At 45.5% G+C, this 19,941-nt stretch overlaps 2 protein-coding genes across 3 annotated transcripts in view; both read left to right on the forward strand.

Annotated features, from left to right (window-relative positions):
* Positions 1 to 19,941, forward strand: part of LOC137463282 (gastrokine-1-like) — a 64,947-nt gene that overhangs the window by 25,138 nt on the left and 19,868 nt on the right. The window contains exon 2 of the mRNA XM_068174379.1: positions 7,094 to 7,232. Within this exon, the coding sequence (XP_068030480.1) occupies positions 7,094 to 7,232 (139 nt within the window). The remainder of the gene's footprint in view (positions 1 to 7,093; positions 7,233 to 19,941) is intronic.
* The window catches only part of LOC137463284 (gastrokine-1-like), a 33,843-nt gene continuing 25,116 nt past the window's right edge, over positions 11,215 to 19,941 (forward strand). The window contains exons 1-2 of one of the 2 annotated variants that reach the window (XM_068174384.1): positions 11,215 to 11,281; positions 17,393 to 17,446. In XM_068174384.1, coding sequence (XP_068030485.1) covers positions 11,270 to 11,281; positions 17,393 to 17,446 — 66 coding nt within the window. In that variant the 5' untranslated portion in view covers positions 11,215 to 11,269. Of the gene's footprint in view, positions 11,282 to 16,669; positions 16,786 to 17,392; positions 17,447 to 19,941 lie in introns of those variants that run through there. The other variant, XM_068174383.1, reaches the window with a different exon arrangement.

The following is a 19,941-nucleotide window of genomic DNA, read 5'->3' on the forward strand; positions in this document are numbered from 1 at the left end:
ACCCTTGATGTCCTGAGAGTTGTAGAGCTGCAGTACTGCAATAGCAATGGCAATTGGAATGGCAATTGGAACGGCAACGGCAATGGCAACTGGAATGGCCAATGGAATGGCATTGGTAATGGCAACTGGAACAACAATTGGAATGGCAATGGCAACTGGAATGGCCAATGGAATGGCATTGGAAATGGCAACTGGAACAACAATTGGAATGGCAATGGCAACTGGAACAACATTTGGAATGGCATCGGCAATGGCAACTGGAATGGCAATGGCAACTGGAACAACAATTGGAATGGCAACGGCAACTGGAACAACAATTGGAACGGCAACTGGAATGGCAATTGGAACGGCAATGGCAATTGGAACGGCAATGGCAACTGGAACGGCAATTTCCCGGTGAGAAAACCTTAGCATTTAGATTTCTTGAACCTAATGGGGGGGATCCCGAGCTGCTGCCCAAAGCCAACCCTGATGCCCTTCTTGCCTGGCATCTCCTCTTTTGAGAGGTTCCTGCTTGTGGGTGCAGATGCTGAAAGAGGGCAATGAGTGAGCAGAGCTTTCCGTCCCAGCCTTTGAGTATGGATTTTCACTGGCCAATGATCTAACACATATCAACCTCTAAAGGCAGCAGATGACGGCTGTCAGATGCAGCAATGATTCACTGAATCTGTGAAAAGAATTCTTATGGCCACTGCCCACTGCCACTGCCTTGATTCTGGGTCCTCTGGAAAAGACGGAGGGCAGGGCAGGCACTCCCCGGGGGACAGCACTTCTTCCATTGCAGCAGGGATTTTTTTTTTCGGAAGCTTTGGGGGCATCACTGTCTCCCTGCAAAGGCAAACCGTCTTCTTTCCCTTGGCTTTTTAGTCTCAGCAGATTCCCAGCGGCATCTTCAACAACACCCAAGTGATCATTGGGGGCCAGTCCCAAATTGTGACCATCAACAGGCAATGGCGTGTGGCAGTCATTGAGCAAAGGAGCTACAGCGGGTCCTGGAAAACTGTCTGGAACTACAACACGGTGAGTGGCGGGGAGGGGCTTCCTACAAAAAGCATCCAAGGAGTCAGGCTGCTCGTACAGCTGGCCCAGGGACTGTTATTGCTTCTTTAGTCTGAACTTCTGGAGTCCGCAGCCTGGGGCACTGAAACTCAGCGTTAGTTATGCTTTCCGTCTCAACTATATCCCAGCATTAATACTTGGAAGAAACTGAATTGGGAGCGCTAAATACTTTTATTTTACAGGGTGTCATTGCAACCAAAGTCAGGCAACAGAACACCTGCTACATTTCCATCATGAACAGAAGCGAGATGCCCCGCTTCGATAACCTGGCCCACCTGGCACAAGAGAGCAGGGTAAGATTCAGGAGGACAAGCAGGTTCCTGGCCATAGAGATCATTGGGCCATTTCTTCATGAGCTTTTTCTTTCTGGACACGATCAGGTTGTGTCTTGTGGCAGAGTTTCCTGTCCCTCAACAGTAATGCTGATTAGGAATTTCTTGTAGCAATGCTTTCCCAAAAGAAAGGAGCTGCATCATTCCCTTCCCCACTTTCCTGGAGGATGTTGAGCTCTGCAGCTTGCTGGGCAAACCCGTTCTTTGTGGAGCTCTTCAGTGCTTTCTTTGCGCTGCCATCTCGCCTCAAGTTCCGTGCACCTTGACTCCCATAGAATGAGCTCTGCCTTTGGAGCTCCTGTCAAGGCTTGCTAGTGGTCCCACAGGCCCCCCAGGGGATCAAAAGATGTCCCTAAAGGCAGTTGGGACTCAAACACCAAGCCCTGAGTCGTCATTGCAGAGGAACAGGCCTAGCAGGAATCACCTCTCCGCACCCAGCTTGCTGAATGTTGGTTTTTAATGTCTAGAACCTGATTGGCGTTTTTGGAAGACATACCAAGAAGATCACCTTTGTCACCAATGGATTGGTCAACAACCTCAACTCCTATGGGATAGAAATCGCGGCTATGTGCAGCGGACTCACCACCTACATGGCTTATGAAGTTCACGGTGAGTGTAAGCGTGGGAATTCTGTGTGGTACAGACCTGGCCTTTTTGTCTCCTGGGGCATTACTAGGGCACAGTTGCTGCTCTTCCACCTCAAAACCCACAGAAACCAAGGGCTTCAGCAATTGCACAAAGGGTTCGGCACCTCAGCAGATCGAGACTGGAAAGGATGGGGTGATAGCTCCCATAAATGACCCAAAACAAGCCCTTACACAGCTCCTCTCCAGGAAGCTTAATGGGGCTGAAATTTGCACCTGGTGTGTTTTGGCTCACCCTGCAATGCCCTGATACACCAGTCAAGAAAAAGGGTTGTCCTAAGAACTGCTGTCCTTCAGGTCAGAGCTTGGTAATCAGTTGACACAGGCAGCCACCAAAGCCTTGTACTTCACAACTCTTAAGGCAAGATGCTCAGATGCCTGGAGGTTTTTCCCTGGGGCAATGATCCCATTCCCCAGGGCTAAAATGACCTACACTTGGTAGGATTCTTCCAGAACATCACAGCTCGTGTGACTGGGCCCGTGAACTGGCAGCAGCCTCACCATGCAATGCCCAGCCATTGGGACTCTCAGGACAAAGTGCAATAGAGCCCCGATTTCTGCACAGGAAATCCCAAAGGGTGTTCAAGAGCAGGTCTTTGTGAGCATTCCTGGCCGAGCCACAGAGCCGGTGCTCTTTGGGGACTCCAAGAGAATCTGTCCCTTGCACAGCTCAAACATTCCCCCAGCAGCTATTCTTCTGCACCTGGATGGCTCTTAGCAACACCACCACCCTCCTGTAGAAAGTCCGCCAATGTCTTCTGCATCAGCTCATGACGTTTTGTCTTTTCCAGCTTTCCAAGTACCCCAGGTGAATCTGGGATCATGCATTACCCTCGATGTCCTGAGAGTTGTGGACCTGAAGTACTGCATTGGCAATGGCAGTGTCAATTTCCCGGTGAGAAAACCTTGGCCCTTAGATTTTTTGAACCTAATGGGGGGGATCCCGAGCTGCTGCCCAAAGCCAATCCTGATGCCCTTCTTGCCTGGCATCTCCTCCTTTGAGAGGTTCCTGCTTGAAGGTTCAGATGCCTTTAAAGGGCAATAGGTCAGCAGCAGTTTCCAACCAAGCCCTTGAGCGTGGATTTACTCTGGCCAGTGCTCTTGCATGTACCCACCTCTAATGGTTCCAGATGACAGCTGTCAGATGCAGCAATGATTCACTGAATCCAGGAACAGAATTCCTAGGGCCACTGCCCACTGCCACTGCCTCGATTCTGGGTCCTCTGGAAAAGATGGAGGGCAGTGACAGCATTTCCCAGGGGCAGCACTTCTTCCATTGCAGCAGGGATTTTTCGGATGCTTTGGAGGACATCACTGTCTCCCTGCAAAGGCAAACCGTCTTCTTTCCCTTGGCTTTTTAGTCTCAGCAGATTCCCAGCGGCATCTTCAACAACACCCAAGTGATCATTGGGGGCCAGTCCCAAATTGTGACCATCAACAGGCAATGGCGTGTGGCAATCATTGAGCAAAGGAACATCAGCGGGTCCTGGAAAACCATCTGGAACTACAACACGGTGAGTGGCAGCGAGAGGGCTGCTTCAAAAAGCACCCAAGGAGTCAGGCTGCTCATACAGCTGTCCCAGGGGTGGCGATTGTTTCTTTATTCTCAATGTTTGGAGTCCACAGTCTGGGGAACTAAGACTCAGAATTTCTTAGTTGGGTTTCCACCTCAACTTTATCCCAGTATTAACAGTTGGTAAGAACAGAATTGTGAGTGCTGAATAATTTCACTTCACAGGGTGTCATTGCAACCAAAGTCACGCAACAGAACACCTGCTACATTTCCATCATGAACAGAAGCGAGATGCCCCGCTTTGATAACCTGGCCCGCCTGGCACAAGAGAGCAGGGTAAGGCTCCAAAGGAGCAGCAGGTTCCTGGTCCTGGAGATCATTGGGCCATTTCTTCATGTGCTTTTTCTTTGCTTGTCACTAGTGGCAGAGTTTCCCTTCACTTAAAAGCAATGTAGATGAGGAATGCATAGTAGGAATGTCTTGCCAAAAGAAAAAAGGGGCTGCATCATTCCCTTCCCCACTTTCCCTGAGGATGTTGGCCTCTGCAGCTTGTTGACCAAACCTGTTCTTCGTGGAGCCCTTCAGTGCTTTTGTTGTGCCGCCACTTCCCCTCAAGTTCTCTGCACCTGGACTCCTGTAGAACAAGCTCTGCCTTTGCAGCTACCTTCAAGGCTTGCTAGTGGTCCCCCGGTCCCCCAGGGGATTAAAAAGTGTCCCTAAAGGCAGTTGGGAATCAAACACAAGTCCAGAGTCCTCCTCCCAGAGCTAGGAATACCCCTAGCAGGAACCAGCTCCTGGCAATGATCTCGCTGAATGCTGGTTTTTGATGTTTAGAACCTGATTGGCGTTTTTGGAAGACCTAGCAAGAAGATCACCTTTGTCACCAATGGACTGGTCAACAACCTCTACTCCTATGGAATAAACATCGCGGCTATGTGCAGTGGACTCACCACCTACCTGGCTTCCGAAGTTCACAGTGAGTGCAAGCATGGGAATTCTGAGGGCTACCGACATGGCCTTTTCTGGGGCCTTGTCCTTGGGGCATGACTAAGGCACAGTTGCTGCTCTTCCACCACAAAACCCAAAGAAACCCTCCTTCAGAACTTCAGCCAAGGTCCTAGGCATCAGCTCATGGGGTTTCATCTTTTCTTTTCCAGCTTTCCAAGGACCCCAGCTGAATCTGGGATCCTGCATTACCCTTGATGTCCTGAGAGTTGTAGAGCTGCAGTACTGCAATAGCAATGGCAATTGGAATGGCAATTGGAATGGCAACGGCAATGGCAACTGGAATGGCCAATGGAATGGCATTGGTAATGGCAACTGGAACAACATTTGGAATGGCATCGGCAATGGCAACTGGAACAACGATTGGAATGGCAATGGCAACTGGAACAACGATTGGAATGGCATCGGCAATGGCAACTGGAATGGCAATTGGAATGGCATCGGCAATGACAACTGGAACAACAATTGGAATGGCATCGGCAATGGCAACTGGAACAACATTTGGAATGGCAATGGCAACTGGAATGGCAATTGGAACGGCAATTGGAATGGCAATGGCAATTGGAATGGCAATGGCAATTGGAATGGCAATTGGAATGGCACTGGACAGGTGAGAAAACCTTAGGTATTACCTTTCAGGAATCCCATGGATGGTCTCCCAAGCTGCTGCCCAAAGCTAACCCTTGATGTCCTTCTTGCCTAGCATCTCTTCTTTTTGGAGGTTCCTGCTTGAAGTTGGGGATGCTTTTAAAGATGAATGTGTGAGCAGACGTTTCCATCACAGACCTTGTGCGTGCATTTACTCTGGCCATTGCTCTAGTTTGCATCAACTTCTAAAGGCAGCAGATGACAGCTGTCAGATGCAGCAATGATTCACTAAATTCACGAAAAGAATTCTTATGTTCTCTGCCAAATGCCACAGCCTTTTTTTGTTGTTGTTTTTTATTTTAAATATCTCTCCCTCATTTGAAAATACACCTCTACTGCCACCCCTTCCTAGATTAGAGCGCTTAATCTTTTTTTTTGCAGGGACTTTTTGTCAATATATGGTGTGCGACCTAGCTACTTGCACAGTCTGAAAATATTTCATGTGGTTTTCTTATCTCTGCAGTGGGATAACAACCAACAAATCATCACTGATGGAGATTCCCACATCTCCATCTCTGGTGGGGACTCTCAAATCTCCATCTCTGGTGTCTCACAAAGCATAAGCATCAATAGCCAAACACAAAAGGCAATTATAGAGCAAAAGAGCAACCACTTGTCCTGGAAAACCATCTGGAACTACAACACGGTGAGTGGCAGGGAGGAAGGCTTGTTCAAAAAGTATACAATGAGACTGGCTGCTCACACAGCTGGCTCAGTGGCTGGGATTGTTGCCTTTATCCTACACTTTTGAGACCGTGATATTGGGTAGAAACTCTTGGCATTTCTTATTGTTTGAATCCAAACTTTATTCCAGTGTTAACAGTTGGAAAAAACTGAATTGTGACTGCTGAATAATTTTATTCTACAGGGTGTCATTGCAACAAAAGTGATGCCAGAAAGAACGTGCTACATTTCCACTATGAACAGGAGTGAGATGCCTACCTTTGCTGCACTTGTCAAAGTGGCTGCAGAGAGGAGGGTAAGAATTTAACAGAGGAGTCACTTGGAATGTTGCTCAGTATTTGAAAGTAAACAGATGTGGAAGCCTGCAATTTTCAAAGCCTTTTGAACCATTAGATGATTAGAAGTGATTTCTATCACACTGTTAATTATGTAGTTCAATTTTTTTAAATTATATTTTATTTGAAAAGGTTCAAAAATAAGAATAAGCTCTTTAAGGTGAGTATTTCTCATTTTTAATTAATGTTGTAGATATTCTGGGTAATTTTTACATAGTTTGCAATGAGTTTTTATGCTGACCTCTTTTTAATACTCTCTTATGACCCAAGAATGTAGATATGTGGTAAGGTACCCTTTATAATCTTCCATTCCTTGCATGGCAAAAAAATTAATTTCTTTGGTTTAGGTGTAGTTGATTAAGAACAAATATCCCAATAAGCTAGAAAATTTTAATTCATCTCTCAAAATGTTTGCAAATAACTACCATTTAGTGTGAGCTCTGCCCACTAAATTAACACAGGCATTTTAAAAATGGGATCAGCATTTAGCATGCTCACCTTTGGTAGCCACTGGCCTCCACTGAAGACTCAGAACTGAGTCCTTAAAAAAAAACAAGGCTTTAAAGAGCAAGAACACCTAGAGGGCAGAAGAAAACCTGCAGAGTGTTATCAGTAAAGGCGTAGCAAAAAGATTCAACTTTAACTATAGATCATGGCTTGCCTCAAAGCTTGACTCCCATAGAATGAGCTCTGCCTTTGCAGCTGCCTTCAAGGCTTGCGAGTGGTCCCACAGGCCCCCAGGGGATTAAAAGGGGTTCCTAAAGGCAGTTTGGACTCAAAACCCAGCCCCGAGTCATCCTTCCAGTGCTAGGAAGAGGCCTAGAAGGGAACCAGCTCCGGAGAACTTGCTGAATGCTGGTATTTGTTCTTTAGAACCTGCTCGGTTTTGGAAGACCTACCAAGGAGATCACCTTTGTCACCAATGGATTGGTCAGCAATCTCATGTCTTATGGATCAGATGTCTTCTCTATGTGCAGTGGACTCACCACCTACATGGCTTCTGAAGTTCATGGTGAGTGCAAAGGAATTCTGTCTCTATGTGACCTGGCATTTGTTGCCCTTGGGGAATGAACAATGCACAATTGCTGCTCTTCCACCTTGAGCTGCACAGAAACCAAAGGCTTCAGCAGTTCTACAATGGGTTTGCCAAACCCATTGTAGAACTGAGCTTTTTGGTCCAAAGCTCAGGGCCAAAACAAGGGCAGAGCCACAGCCTCCATAAATAACATGATCTATACCACTACTACCCCTTTCTGTGAAGTTTAAGGTGGCTTAAGTTATTGCGGAGGATTTTGCACACTGATATCCTCTGCAATGTCTACATTAAGAGAAAGGGTAGCTCTAAGCACCTTTGTTCTCTCATTTGTATATTACAGACCCAGTGTTTTTTCATGACTTCAAAGAGATTCTTTAGAGATTCTTTGTCTATTCAATGATTTCTTATACAGCAACTATGGACTACCTAGTTCACTTTAAGCAACAAAAATGAACTCTCATCGATGACCTAAGAATATCTTCCCCATTAACTAATTGTAATTTTTTGTTTGTTTTTTTAAAGTACCCCAATATAATCAACAATCATGCATTGCACTTAACGTCTTGAGACTTGTGGAGCTGAAGTACTGCAGTGGCAACGGACAAGTTGGAAATCCTTACCTTTCTTGAACCGAGATCCAGCCTTCGGAGCTGCTGCCCAAAGCCAACCCTGATACCGTCCTTCCCTGACATCTCTTCTTTCAAGAGTTTTGTTCTTGGTGGTTCAGAAGCTGAAACAGATCATTTGATGACTAGAGCTTTCAATTAAAAACCTTTTGCATAGATAACCTCTGGCTTGTTTGTCATTACTCTACCCTTCAATCATCTTTGAAATGTCCATGGAAATATTTTTATTGTTTCCCTTCTGCCCCATTTGAGCCCTTCAAATGCTCTTTTCATTGCCAGCTCTCAACACAGGGCACAGACAAAGAGCTGGGCAAGCCCCAGGGTGTGTATGGTAGAAACAAGGCATTCACAGTTAGGACCTTCCTTCCCTGTTTGGGGAAAGATGCCTCACATTAAGAATCTTGATACAGGTGGCACAAAATGCAGAAAGAAAGAAGGGCAAAGGAGTGAATTTGCCTTCTTTAGGGCAAGGGCAGTCTCTGTGGAATTTATCATGTTGCTCTTATAGAGCCCTCCATTTTCCAGTGCATAGCAAAGACTGGCTACAGGGCATCACATTGAACACTGACATGGATGAAAATGTGCTCCAAAGATGCATACACAGTATTAACACATCCCTGGGGACAGTGCAAGATTCCCACTCATCTCCTCCCAAATGTCTTTAGTTCAGACATGGACATTAAAAAAAACCCAAAACAACAACAACAACAACAAAAAAAGCTGTCTTCCTTAATGCTGTAACAGTACCTACAAAATGAAAGATTTCTTCCATTTTTGCTGCCAGGAACATGTCTCTTTCCTGATAGCAAATTCCAGAGTCTCTCTATGAGATCCTCCCAGTGTTCAGTAGTATGAATTGGATACAAATCAAACTAGGAATAGTCATGTTTCTGCTAAGCTAACATGAGCACTTGACAAAATGTCAATCCCCATCTACTTCTACTTTATAAAGCTACAGACTTATTCTTAACTTACAAAATTGACCGAAAAATTTGACCCATTATTTGACACTAAAAACCACTAGTCATCCACTAAAAACCAGGTAAACAAGGGAACACTGAGCTTCAATTGAAAAGTAAAACTGCAGCATTTCAGTTCAAGTCGGATTAACAAACAGAAATTTAAACATGTAAAAGGAAGATTCAATCAAGTTACGCTGAAATTATATGATCACAATTAACTCTAAAGGTGATACATGGGGTTTTTCTCCAGGTACTTTTCTTAAATATTTACTTTATTAGGGAGTCAGCACATAGTGGGAGAAAAGGTAAAGAGTGAAACAACACCTCTAAAAACCAACATAATTCTGCATGCTCCCATTTACACTCAGGTGGGCATGCCATGCTTTAGATAAAGGTAGCATGACATAGCCTAGAAAACTGTGGCTCAAGGCCAGATTTAATCACATTCCATATTTACAAGAAAACCTTCAAGCTCCAGCTTAAAGGATGAAACCAGAAATATTTTCATCGCTTTTGCTAGACAGTAAGGAGCAGAAAAAACACATGAAAATGTGTGTGCACAGGATGAAACAGCAATTTGAGGAAAGGGTGAAATCTGGAATGTTTCTTACCCTTAGGAGGTTGCTGCACAGTGTGACAATAATTTACCATAGAAACAGAATGCCTTGAGCAGAGCTTTAAAAAAGACACAGAGACAAACCTGTACTGAAAGAAAACAGGGTCTTTCATGCAAAGCCCCATACACCTGTCCTTTTTTCTGTCTACTGTCACTGGTTACATAAGCTGTGCTAATGGCAAGTGCCTGAGCTCTGCATTTGCCACACAAACTGCTCAAGTGCTCAGAAGCTGATGGAAGATGTGGAGGGTCAGGGTTCCAAGTGTGATGCATTCCTGTAAGGGCCAAGTTGGCTTGGATTGGTGGAAGCCAGGGACAACAAACTGCTTTCCAACTCATTGCTAACGACACTGGAGGGAGGAGGATTGTACAGCTCGGTTTGTCTTGCCTTTCTTGAGGAGGGCTCAATTTATGGAATTTCCAGAGGCTAAAAGAGGACTTTCTTACTAAACATACCTAAACATATGAAATAAGACTGATGTGTATTTGGTATCTTGGAAGATAAGGACATGACCTGTCTCAATTTGGCATCCACAAATCAGTCCGACTGGAAGACCTGTAAATCTTCCTCCTTGGTAGTTTACCACTTTCATTCACTGTATTTGACACCTCGAGTAAAGGATGAAGTGGATGTGAAACAGAAGAAAATCCGATCACTCCACTCACAGCGCTGGCAGTCTGCTGCACCTCCTCGGCATACACAGAGCTCCAGCAAGGCGCCATGCAGGAGCACAAGGACAGAGTGTGGCCCTGAGCGGCACAAGTGACAATTGGGCCTCCCCTTCCCAAACAAAGTAAGATCCCCTGGCTTTTCCAGGAACAGCTGCAATAATGATCCTCAGCAATGGATGGCAGAGAAAAGTGTTCAGAGACATCAGATCAGAGAGACACTGAGTCCCCATCAGGCCAGTCTGGCACTGCAGAAGAAGCTTTAGGGTGCAAACCCTCCCTGAACTGCAGCCAAGGGCACAATCAGCACAAGGGGACTGGCAGAACTGTCAAATACAAAGCACTTGGGGAGTTGAGAAGTGAGCTCCTCTCGGAGTGCTGCTTCTGGAACCTGGAAAAGGCACAGCAAAAAAGCAAATCTAAAGGACCAAAGGCTCCTGGGCCATGGCTCTGTATACCAAATTCAGAGAAAGATTAAAATCTACTTCCTAAATAACAGGGGATAAAAAATGCCACATGTCACTGCTCCTCCCTCAACATGTTTTGCTACCTTTAGTTTCTGATCCCTTTCTCAAATCAGCCCTTAGTCCATAATCAGGTGCTACTCTCCTGAAGAGGCTCTGTGAAGATCCCGAATGAGCTCAGGAAGGAAGGGCAGCAAAAGAACTCAATAATTCCTATGATTTAGAACCAACCTTGTGATCACTAGGGACTCATATAACATTTTTAACATAGCAAGATTACCACCCCCTTGGTTTGAGTGGTGCTTTTGGTCAGAGGCACAACTTCTGGCTGAGTCCTTTGCCACATTGGCACAAAGCATCACTACAAGTTTACTGGGAATCTCTGCTCTGCTTCTGCTTATAATTTTTTTTTTTTCATTTAAAAGTGGCTGTTCAATACACTGAGCTTACCATGACCACTTTTCTCTCACCTCCCTGTATGCCATGAATTCAATCAGGCAGGTATCAAAGCCTCCTCTTATCAAAGCACTTCCCCAGGAAACTCGTCATGCTTCTGTGAACACAGGGCACCTGCCAATAAGGCAAACCCATTTTCAGATTTAACTTTGGGATATTATGTATAAAAAGTAAGAGTACACATCAATTAGCAGCAGAGCTGGCCTGGCCTACCATCCAAATGAAGTTCCCTGTAAGTATACCTATAATTTCCCATAAAAGGGAAGGATGTTGAGATGCTGGAGTGTGTCCAGAGAAGGGCAACAAGGCTGGCAGAGGGTCTGGAACACAAGCCCTACGTGGAGGGAGCTGGGGGTGTTTAGCCTGGAGAAGAAGAGGCTCAGGAGAGATCTTACCACTCCCTACAACTCTGTGAAAGGAGGGTGCAGCCACGTGGGGTTGATCTCTACTCCCAGGCAACTTGCAATAGGACAAGAGGACTCAGCACCAGGGGAAGTGTAGGCTAGATATTAGGAAGAATTTCCTCACAGAAAGCGTGACAGGGCTTTGGAATGGGCTGCCCAGGTAGCTGGTGGAGTCACTGTCCCTGGAGGGGTTGAAGAAAAGACCGGATGCGGCACTTGATGACCTCAAAGGTCTTTTCCAACCGGGCTGATTCTTTGATCCTGTAAAACTTCACCAGATTTCAGAGGAGATGCTTAAAAGCATGCTCCTTCAGCCTTGGGACTGTTTCTGGTGCACTTGTGTGCTGCGTTAGCTTTTCAGCAGCAAATTCCTTCACCTGCCCTTAGCAGGAGAACACATCTTACACGTGGCATTGCTGGAGAAGGCAATTTACCTTTTACCAAAGTCTCTCGTCAGCCTCCATGACACATTTACCTAAACAATATAATTGAAAGGACCAATATTTTTCTTTCCCTGTGACTATTTGCACTGTAGAAAGCCTTTCTTTTAGCCAGTGCCTCTCTCTAGCTATGCACTTCTCTTCCCCTGTATATTGTTTGCAATAAAAAGGGGGTTTTGTTTAACTTCAACTGGGCTACGTTGCAATCAAGGTGTTTTCAAAGAACACCTGCATCATTGCTACAACGAGCAAGAGGTTTAGGCTTGGCAAACCCCTTCCTGCACCACCTCCAGGAGACAAGGTAGGATGGTGGTTGAAAGTGGGGCAAAAGATTGTCAGTGAAAAGCACTTGTTCCTACACACACAGGAGAAGAGGCTCCAAGAACTGAAGAGAACTTTCTCAGCAGGGCTGAGTCGCTCTAAAAGCTCCTTCAAAAGCTGCATTGCCCAGGAATAACCCCTTCCCCCACACCAAAGAAATGTGTACTGGTTCTGAACTGCAGTTTGGGTTTTTCTAAATGCTGGTTTCTGGCTTTGTTTCTTTGAATGCTCAGAGACCTGGGCCTACCAATTGCCACCCAGAGAGAATCACTTCATTATCTCCAGGAACAGACTCCAAAGTTTGAGCCCGTATGGAAAACGCATCCAAGCCCTGTGCAGAGGAATTCTCTTCTACCTGGCTTACCCAGCTCCTGGTGAGTCTGCTACTGACAGCCTTTGTGTTCCAAAATAAACAAGTGCTCGACGTATACATTTAGAATGATGCAGTTCAGTTTTTGAGTGACTTTTCCTGGTACATTTCCAACACTAAGTTGGAAAAATTTCCACTACAATGTTCTTTTATTTTCTCAGTCTAATCAGTTTTTCTTTTTCTTTCAGGATCAATGTTCTTATCAGGCTCAAACTTCTTAGAGCAAGATATTTCACACTTGAAAGTTAAGATAATTTAACTGCCTATTATTTGCTATCTCTTCTACATTAACCATTTAAAATCAGGTGAACTAAAGTCTGGTTTTATGGAGATCAGCATAGCTAAGCTATTTTTATTTTAACATCCTACCAACATACTGAGTATTGCAATGGTTTATTTTAGAAATAAGCATTGTCATGCCATCTGGCCAACTGCAAATAGACAGATGGACTATTATTCTGATGAACCCAGAAATCAAAATGCAAATAACAGAATTAAGAAGTGTATTAAATGCAGTCTGGAGTTGCACACAAATGCTATTTAATAATGTTTAATAAAGGTTTAACATAGGAGAAAAGAAGCATAGTCTAACCAACTGCAAGTTGGAAATTTGAAAAGAGTCAAATTATAGTTAAGTAAAAAGTAAAGCAAAAAGCCTGAGCCTACTTTCTTCATTGAAAACATCAGCAGCTCACTATGTCTGGAAAACTCCACATCTTCACCTTCCCTCCTCACTCAGAGGCCCTTTCCTTGCTCTTTGGAAGGCGTTACTCCAAAAGACACTTTACCCACTCAGGAACACCCCAGGGTTGCTCTAAGGAAAGGACACAGCAGCCTGTTCTCTTCAGGAAAAGCCTTTTGGGCACTCTAAGGGTCAACTGACCTGAAAACCAAAGCAGAACTGCACCCAAGAATTTTTTGGCACCTCCAAAGAAAAGCAACCCTAGGGTTGCAGTATTTAAAGAACCGTTCCTGTCTGCCTTGCCTGGGGTTTCTGGAGACACTCTCCTCTCCTTTTCTAACCCGACACTGCATTTGCCTTGGGATGCCGCAGGCACAGCCCTCTTCCCTGATCCTGCTGGGAGGCACGGGGAATGTGTTCCTTGGGGCCGTGAGCCCTGTCACAGATGATGATACCAGACGCCCCCAGGCAGCCGGGATATGAGCTGAGCAGAGTCTGTGGTGCCGATCTCGCAGCCCCGTGGTCACCGCACAGCACAGAGAGCCCGGCAGCCCCGCCAGCAAACTGGGGCAGCCGCTGCCCGCTCCAACCACTGAACCACACACAGAATCATGCACGGAATCACACACAGAATCACAGAATCACAGACGGAATCACACACAGAATCACACACAGAATCACAGAATCACAGACGGAATCACACACAGAATCACACACAGAATCACAGACTGAATCACACACAGAATCATGCACGGAATCACACACAGAATCACAGAATCACAGACGGAATCACACACAGAATCACGCACAGAATCACACGGTTGGAAGAGACCTTCAAGAACGTCAAGTCCAACCCAGCCCCAACACCTCAGCTAGACCATAGCACCAAGTGCCACATCCAGCCTGTTTTTAAACACATCCAGGCATGGTGCCTCCACCACCTCCCTGGGCAGACCACTCCAGTACTTTATCACCCTTTCTGTAAAAACCGTTTTCCTAATATCCAACCTATATTTTCCCTGGTCTCCAGGCAGGGAATAGCAGGGCACAGCTGCTCCCGGCAGCTGCAAGATCTGCAATACCTTGCCTGCTGCAATACTGTCCCCAGGAGAGTAAAACACCATCAGCAAGGTCCAGCTGCTTGCAAAACTGCTTTAACATCACAGACACAGATTCCTGCTTGTATTAAAATACTACACACTGTAATGCTTAATACATCTCCAACCATTTCTTTTCATTTCACAAAAAGTCTTAATCCACCATGTGTCCTACAGTAACATTTCAAACTTTTGCACAAAACGTGGATCTAGCACTGAACGAATGAAGCAAAGCAGTTGCTCTTTCCCGACCCAGGGAATGTGCTTGCAATATGACACCCTGGAAGTTTGCCTGCTCTAATTGGGACGTCATTACATTTCAAATGTTCGCTAGTCAAATTTAAATTGGTTCAGGTTTTGACTGATCAAGAAGATGAGACTGAAAAAGAGATTGCTAAATAGGGACATGACAGCAAAGACTCCAGTGAGCCTCAGGAGACTTCAACACTGTAACTCTCAAAATGTCTATTTAAGTACACAGGTCTACAAATATTCTTAATAATGCAGAAGATTGGAGTTGCTTACCAGGCCAGGAAAGCTCTCTCTCAACAAGGGTGAGGCCTGCGCTTCATTGAAATTTAAGTTGTGAGCACAACCCATAAGCATTCCACATCAGTGTAACAGAGTGTCAGGATTTTTTCCAGTCTTAAGTCTGTTTTTCTGCTCATCCTACAGCAGACAGAATATAAAGTTAACACCTGAAAAACTATGAACAAAAAAATGTTCAAGAATGATTTGAGTATAATTAAAATGCCATCACACAATCTAATAAATGTGTTTTAATTCCTTCATGTATTTTAAGACAAATTGGAGATTTTGAAAGAACCTGACTTCTGAGGGATTTTTTTTTTTTAAACACAAAATAGATATTCTGATTGGACACACCGCCAGCAGGCCTAATACCCGTCTTGTAAGTAAAAATTACCTCAAGAAGTGTAAATTAACCAAGCTGTAACGACATAAATGTGCCAGCGCCGCTCTGCCGGGTCCGCTGAGGCGCCGCCGCCTCAGAGGGGCTTTCCCGCCCTTTCCCGCTCCCCTCACGGCCCGGCGCCGCCTCAGCCCCGCTCCCCTCACGGCCCGGCGCCGCCTCAGCCCCGCTCCCTCCGGCCCTCTCCAGCCGTCCCGCACCGCAGCAAAAGCACGATCGTTTATTCCTTGAGCAAAGGGCGAATTCCTCGCGGGCAGGGCAGGGGCTTTGTCGGTGTTTCTCGTCCGGCAGCAGTGAGGGAGGGAAAGCGCGGCCCGCCCCTCACAAACCCACACCGGCGCTGCTGCTCGGAAAGCGGCCCGTTGAATGTAATGCCCGTTTGGTGTAGCTGTACGTATCAGGAATATCGCTTCGGGCTTGCAGATTCAAAAAGTGAAACTGAGCAAGTGTTCAATTTCACATTGCACGTGCAACAACGTTTAGACCTTGTTTTTATGCATAAACCCCCGCACATAGCCATACTGCCTTTCAAAACAAGCTGCTGGATTGCAGCTGAAAAGTCGTTTCGGTGCCATAGACCCGGGTGGCTCACAGGATGAAACTGAAAACTTGGCATTGGGCTATGAAGGCGGTCTCAAGGAGAAGCCACGGGAGGCACAACTGAGGGTATCTGGAGGAGACTTGAGGGGAGATGGAGCTCTTCAATATCCTCTCCACAGAAACAGCGCTCGGATCTCTGCTCTCTGTAATCGGTGACACGAGGGAACGGCTGGAGCCGAGTCGGGGGAGGTTTAGGTCGGATATTAGAAAAAGGTTCTTCACCCAGAGGGTGCTTGGGAGCTGGAACAGGCTCCCAGAAAAGTTGTCACAGGACCAAGCAGGATGGAGCTCAGGGAGTGTTTGGACAATGTTCTCAGGTGGGACTCTTGGGGATTGTTCTTGTGCAGGCCCAAGAGCTGGACCTGATGATTCTTGTGGGTCCTCTGTGATTCTGTGGTTCTTGTAAAACAGTTTTCAGTGGCCATGTTGTACTTGGGGCATGTATTTTTGTGGGTGCTATGGTTACAAAGAACATAAAGTGCATTTTGAAAAGTGCAAAGGCTTTTATTTATTCACACTAATTGAAAGCGGGTTTTTTTGTTTGCCTAAAGTCAAGGCTATCTCTGATCGTAAGTTTGATGTGAAGTTTCAGAAGTAATTAGTACATGCCAGAAAGTTACAACAAAGCATATTTAATTCTTTACTAGAAATGGAGCTTTATCTGATAATTATTGGGTCAAAATTTGCAGAAGTACAATCCCCATGTTTATCAAGTAGTTACACCAGGAAATAATTTCAGTGAAATGCAGCAGGGATACAAATCACAAAATAATTTTATTGCAACATTCAGCCCTTCCACACCTAATTCTAAAAACATATAAAAGGTGGAGGGTTCACACTGCTCTTTCTACCTGCAGGAGCATCAGCTCTGCAGTCAGGATGCATCTCCCTGTAAGTATGCATGCTTTTCTTCCTTACAAACTGAAACTTTGATTCAAACCCATTCCTTTGGCTCTCAGAAGGGCTTCTGCCTCTCTGGAGCACTAAGGCTTTCTCTGGGGCCACCGTGCTCCTCCAGAAGGAGCAGCTCAGCCCCTGCTCCCCAGAGGAGCTGAGGAGGTAAGGATTTCTTCACGGCTCGGCTGTTCATGATTCAGAAACCAGGAAGCCTAATCCATGCCCATTCTTGTCAACACTTTTGCACCACTGGAGCACTGCACTAGTGCATCAAGCCCTTCCCTGTAATGCCAGAGCAGAAGAAATGGAAAAGCTTTCTCCTCCCTCTTGTAAAATAGCTGTGTGTGCCTGCACAGGTCTGAGAAACAACTTGAGATTCAGCTCTTGAGAGAGCAAGTGTGCAAAGTGTCTACTTTGAGCACCCTGGGGTAAAGCAAGGGTGCCTCCCTTTGGGGGCACTGATGCAATCCCAGGTTGAAAGCAAAAAAAGGATCCAAGGAGGATCCTTAAACATCAGATTAGGAAAAGGGAAGGAGGATTGTCATGACCAGATTTGTCAGCCAGAGTTGCAGTTACATTTTGTATTTGATTTTCATTTCAGATTTTGACTGCAGTCCTTCTTGGACTCGTCCTGACTCCAGCCCTTGCTGATTACGTGAGTACAAATGAAACAATTTCCACATTGCTGCTCTTTCTATGCTCCCCGCTTCAGAGATCTCCTTTTTCTTTCACCAACCCTTTGGAGGAAACAAATTGGAATCTTCTCTGACAGATGAAACTCTGACACTCTCTATGTGGTAGAACTTATTCTAGTCTAGCAAAGATTTTTATAAAAATTTTAGGAGATGACTGACTAGGTTGAAAATCTAGAAAATGTCTCATTTTTTAATTGAGTCTCAGCAAAAAATTAAAAACCAGCAAGTCATCCTTGGGGTAAAGACCGAGGTCCCCATCACTAGTGGCCAATCACATTGTGATGACACTTACCAGAGACCAGCCCTCCCAATGTAGCAAGGAGATTTCTAAAACTGTGGGGACATCACTGCCTCTCTTCAAAGACTAAACATCTTCTTTCCCTTGGCTTTTCAGTCTCAGCAGACGGATAACAACTGCCAGGTCTCTGTTGGTGGTGTTTTCCAAAATCTGACTCTCAGCAGCCAAACACGTGTAGTGGTTATTGAACAAAGGAGCAATGACTTCTCATGGAAAACCGTCTGGAACTACAACACGGTGAGTGGCAGGGAGGAGGCTTGTTCACAAAGAGTATGAGGAGACCGGCTCCTGGTAGAGCTGGCCCAGGGATGGGGATTGTTTCCTTATTCTGACCGTCTGGAGACCACGATTTGGTGCAGTGACCCTTGGCATTCGTTCCTCTTTTAACTAAGGGTTTTCTCCAGTCCCAAGGGTGGAAAAACTGAATTGCAAGTGCTCAATAACTTTTTCTTACAGGGTATCATTGCAACCAAATTGGTGCAACAGAACACCTGCTACATTTCTGTCATGAACAGAAATGAGATGCCCAGCTTTGAAAATCTGGTCCAACTGGCTTCACAGAACGGGGTAAGATTCAAAATCTGTTACTGTAGTTGATATTAATTTTTTTTGTCTGGCACACTGCTGTTTTCCAACCTTTTTAAACAATGGGTAAATAAAAAGACATTTGATTGCTGATACTTTTGGTACTATTTTTCAGTTACATTCCTTGTAAACACTCAAAAGCTAAAATATCCTCATTCAAAAGCCTTCAGTGCAGGTTCGTCATATTGAGCCCAAGTCCCAGATTAGATTATTTTTACAAATATTTAAATTATTATACAGTTGTCTCCTTGTTTACTGTTTTAGTATCTGCGATTCAGACTTTTCACTAAGCATATTTCATAATTTCACATTCTCAAAGTATAAAAAAATAATTTTTCTTCAGACATTCTAACTGAGGACGAACAAATATTGTAGTATTACAGAGAAAATCTTTAAGTACGCTTTCAAACATTTTGAAGAAAATTATGCACAATGTTTCTTTAGTTCAGCCATCCACATTAGCACAGACATTATAAAAATCATCTCAGCATTCAGCATATTCACCTTTGCTAAACACTGGCTTCCACTGAAGTCTGAGAACTGAGTCTGTAAAAAAACCACACTTTCAATAGCAGGAAGACCAGTAGGGCAGAAGGGAATCAGGAGGAGACTTCTCCTGCCAGCCGCAGCCCGAGTGCCCCTGAGGGGCGAGGGCAGCGACTGAGCAAGTGCCTTGGAAGGAGCTCTGGCTCCACAGAGCGGCTGCACTCCTCTCCTCTTCAGCACTTCCCCTCAGGCTCCTGCACCTTGACTCCCTTAGAACCGCCTGTCTTTGGAGCTGCCTTCAGGGCTAGCTAGTGGGCGCACAGTCCCCAGGGACTGAAAGGCTTTTCTAAAGGCAGTTTGGACTCCAACACCCAGCCCCGAGTCATCCTTCCAGAGTGAGGAATAGCCCTTGGAGGAACCAGCTCCTGGCACTGATCTTGCTGACCGCTGGTATTTTTTCTTTAGAACCAGGTTGGTCTTGGAAGACCTACCAAGAAGATCACTTTTGTCACCAATGGATTGGTCAACAACCTCAACTCCTATGGAATTGAAATCACGGCTATGTGCAGTGGACTCACCACCTACATGGCTTATGAAGTTCATGGTGAGTGCAAGAGAGGGAATTCTGAGTGGTGCAGACCTGGCCTTTTTGTCTCCTGGGGCATTACTAGGGCACAGTTGCTGCTGTTCCCCTTTGGGCCAGAGAGAAACCAAGGGCTTCAGAAGTTGCACAAACGGTTTGGCACCACAGCAGATCGAGACTGGAACAGGATGGGGTCACAGCCCCCACAAATGACCCAAACCAAAGCCTTAAAGCTTCTAGCAAGGAAGCTTAACGTGGCTGAAATTGGGGCCTGGAGTGTTTTGGCTCACCCTGCAATGCCCTGATACACCAGTCAAGAAAAAGGGTTGTCCTAAGAACCGCTGTCCTTCAGATCAGAGCTTGGTAATCAGTTGACACAGGCAGCCACCAAAGCCTTGTACTTCACAACTCTAAGGCAAGATGCTCAGATGCCTGGAGGTTTTTCCCTGGGGCAATGATCCCATTCCCCAGGGCTAAAATGACCTACACTTGGTAGGATTCTT

This window comes from Anomalospiza imberbis, chromosome 28 (genome assembly GCF_031753505.1).
Source record: "Anomalospiza imberbis isolate Cuckoo-Finch-1a 21T00152 chromosome 28, ASM3175350v1, whole genome shotgun sequence".
Lineage (NCBI taxonomy): Eukaryota > Metazoa > Chordata > Aves > Passeriformes > Viduidae > Anomalospiza > Anomalospiza imberbis.